The sequence below is a fragment of the Pocillopora verrucosa genome, chromosome 14 (genome assembly GCF_036669915.1).
Source record: "Pocillopora verrucosa isolate sample1 chromosome 14, ASM3666991v2, whole genome shotgun sequence".
In the NCBI taxonomy this organism is placed as follows: domain Eukaryota; kingdom Metazoa; phylum Cnidaria; class Anthozoa; order Scleractinia; family Pocilloporidae; genus Pocillopora; species Pocillopora verrucosa.
Window position 1 is genome coordinate 13074856 of NC_089325.1, and position 2646 is coordinate 13077501.

Below are 2646 nucleotides of genomic sequence, written 5' to 3' on the forward strand. Positions count from 1 at the left end.
AAATCTGGAAAATAAGGGTGTGAAATTTCAGGCCGTGCCTTTTTTGAATGCTCCCAGTCAAAGTAGAATCACGAAGGATCGCTCTATTTATTTTAGCGTTGATACAACCGTCACATCGCAAATAATTCTCGAAGCTTTTGACGCGGCAGAAATCGATATTGACGCTATCACCGGAATCCAGAGAAAGGCGTCCAATAGATCTTGGATCGTGACTTTTAAGAGCCGTGCAGCTAAAGAAGCCGCTCTTGAAACACCTTTCGTCGTGATTGCCGGTCTCAAAGTGTTCCTGGGCGACTGCGAAAATCGTTTGGTCCTCGTCAAGATCCATGAAGCCCCCGCTGAACTACCCGACACTGCCGTGATTGGCCGACTCAGCCACTACGGTCGTGTCCTTTCATTTCGGCGCGACAAAATTGCACAACATATCGAGAATGGAGTAAGAACGGCTCGAATGGCGCTACATCGAACTATCCCTGCCAACATCAACATAGCTGGTGAACCTATCAAAATATGGTACCCAAATCAGCCAAAAGCTTGCCGGAATTGTGGAGCTACTGACCACATGGCCAAAGACTGCTCCGCAGTCCGTTGTTTTAATTGTGAATGCCCTGGGCATCGAGCTCAAGAATGTAAAGACTCGCCAAGATGTTCCGTTTGTTTAGCGGACAACCATTCCATGCCTCAATGCCCCTTCCTGCTCTTCAGCGCGAACGTCGATAGTGAGCCAACGCCACCTAAAACTGAAAAGGAAAAGGAACAAGAGCGAGCCCAGCGCGCCAAGGAAAGAGAAGAAAGGCAGAAAAAACTACAACAACAGAGAGAACAACAGCGACAACAAGAAGAACAACAGAAATTACTAGAAAAGCAGGAACAGCAAGAACAACAGAAACAACAAGATCAAGAGAAACAACGAGAACAACAACGCGACGAAGGTAGAAGAGAACGACCAAGAGAACGAAGAGACGAGCGAGGGAGGGACGATCGAGAAGAACGAAGAGATGACCGGAGAGACGGCAGAAGAGAGAGAGATAGAAGCGATCGAGATTATTATCGCGGCCACGATGGCCGCGATAGATCTTCCCGCCGTGACTACTCTGGCTCCGAAACTGATGATGATGGATGGGAGAGAGTTAAACCTAGGAGAAGGCGGTACAGATATTAATTTTTTATTTATATTCAATGAGTAAGCTTAAAATAATTTCTCTAAATGTGCGAGGACTCGGGTCCTCCAGTAAAAGTCGAAAAATTATTCAAGAATTAAATTATTCAAACTGTGACATAATCCTTTTACAAGAAACACATGTCTCATGCAAAAAACAAGCGGAGGAATTCGAAATACTCTGGCGCGGCAAATGTCTGTGGTCCTTCGGGACTGGCAGGTCTGCCGGTGTTGCCATCCTCTTTTCTCTAAACTTTCCAGGCAAAATTATCCGTTTTTTGACCGATTCCGAAGGAAGAATATTGAGCTTACTCATTGACTACTATAATTCTAAACTAAATTTAGTGAACATTTACTCTCCCAATACTATTTCGGATCGTAAAAGTTTTTTCTCTTGTCTGCACAATTACTTTCTCCCCCAAGGGGACCTAGTGATCGGGGGAGACTTTAATTGTGTGGACAATGTCCTAGATAAATTAAATTGTTCCGCCATCCTATTGTCTGATCAAAAACTTCTCCGATCCCTTTGTGCTGACTTCTCACTTACAGACATTTGGCGCAAAAACAACCCGCGCAAAGTAACTTTCACCTGGTCTAATAAAGACCATACCCAGGCATCTAGAATTGACCGCTTTCTCGTCCCTAAAGGCTTAACCCTAGTAACGAAATGTAATATTCTTCCATGCGTATACGACCTATCCGATCATGACTTTGTAAAAATTGAACTAACGACTAACCCTTCTAATCACGGTCCTGGAATTTGGAAGTTCAACAGCTCTTTACTCTCAGATGTAGAATTTAAAAACATTATGTCAAAATCGATTAACAACTTTAAGCTTAAAATCCCCGAATTCGCCTCCCTTCGCGAATGGTGGGATGCTCTAAAAATTGAAATCCGCAAAACAAGTATTTCATACTGTATCCGTAAACAGAGAACAGCAAATGCCAAAAGAATCCTAATTACTAAGCAATTAACCCATGCTAAAAACGCTTTACATTCTAATCGCTTAAATAACCCAGGTGTAATTAGCGATTTGGAAAGCCAATTGTCCTCTCTGATCTCGAAAGAAGCCGAAGGAGCTAAAGTCCGCTCCCGAGCACAATGGTTCGAAGAAGGTGAGAAGCCAACACGCTATTTCTTCCGTCGGGAGAAAAAACGAGCTGACATGAATAGTTTTGAATCTTTTTTTGACGAGAACGGTGTTCTCAGAAATTCTCAAAATGATCTTGAAAGAATTTTAACCAATTTTTACAAGAATTTATTCACCCAAGATCCTCTTGATATGCGAATTCAAACTGAAATAATTGACGGCCTCGAATTTTCACTGACTGATTATGAGCGCAATCTATGTGAAGGCCCTTTTTCTAATAAAGAATTACTTACTGCATTGGAAGGCCTTCAGACCGGCAAGTCACCCGGTTCTGATGGTCTCCCAACAGAATTTTACTCGTGTTTTTGGAACGATTTGAGCGAATCTCTCCTTTCT

At 42.9% G+C, this 2646-nt stretch overlaps 1 protein-coding gene across 1 annotated transcript; it reads left to right on the forward strand.

The window, feature by feature from the left end:
* The first annotated feature begins 301 nt into the window (after positions 1-301).
* On the forward strand, positions 302-1162 carry LOC131779238 (uncharacterized). Its single transcript, XM_059095767.2, has one exon. The coding sequence runs from the start codon at positions 452-454 to the stop codon at positions 1160-1162; it is 711 nt and encodes a 236-aa protein (XP_058951750.2). The 5' UTR covers positions 302-451.
* The last annotated feature ends 1484 nt before the right edge of the window (positions 1163-2646 follow it).

Bases quoted from the DNA above. Each gene is read 5' to 3' on its own strand.
- LOC131779238 (XM_059095767.2), top strand. From the start codon at position 452: ATGGCGCTACATCGAACTATCCCTGCCAACATCAACATAGCTGGTGAA.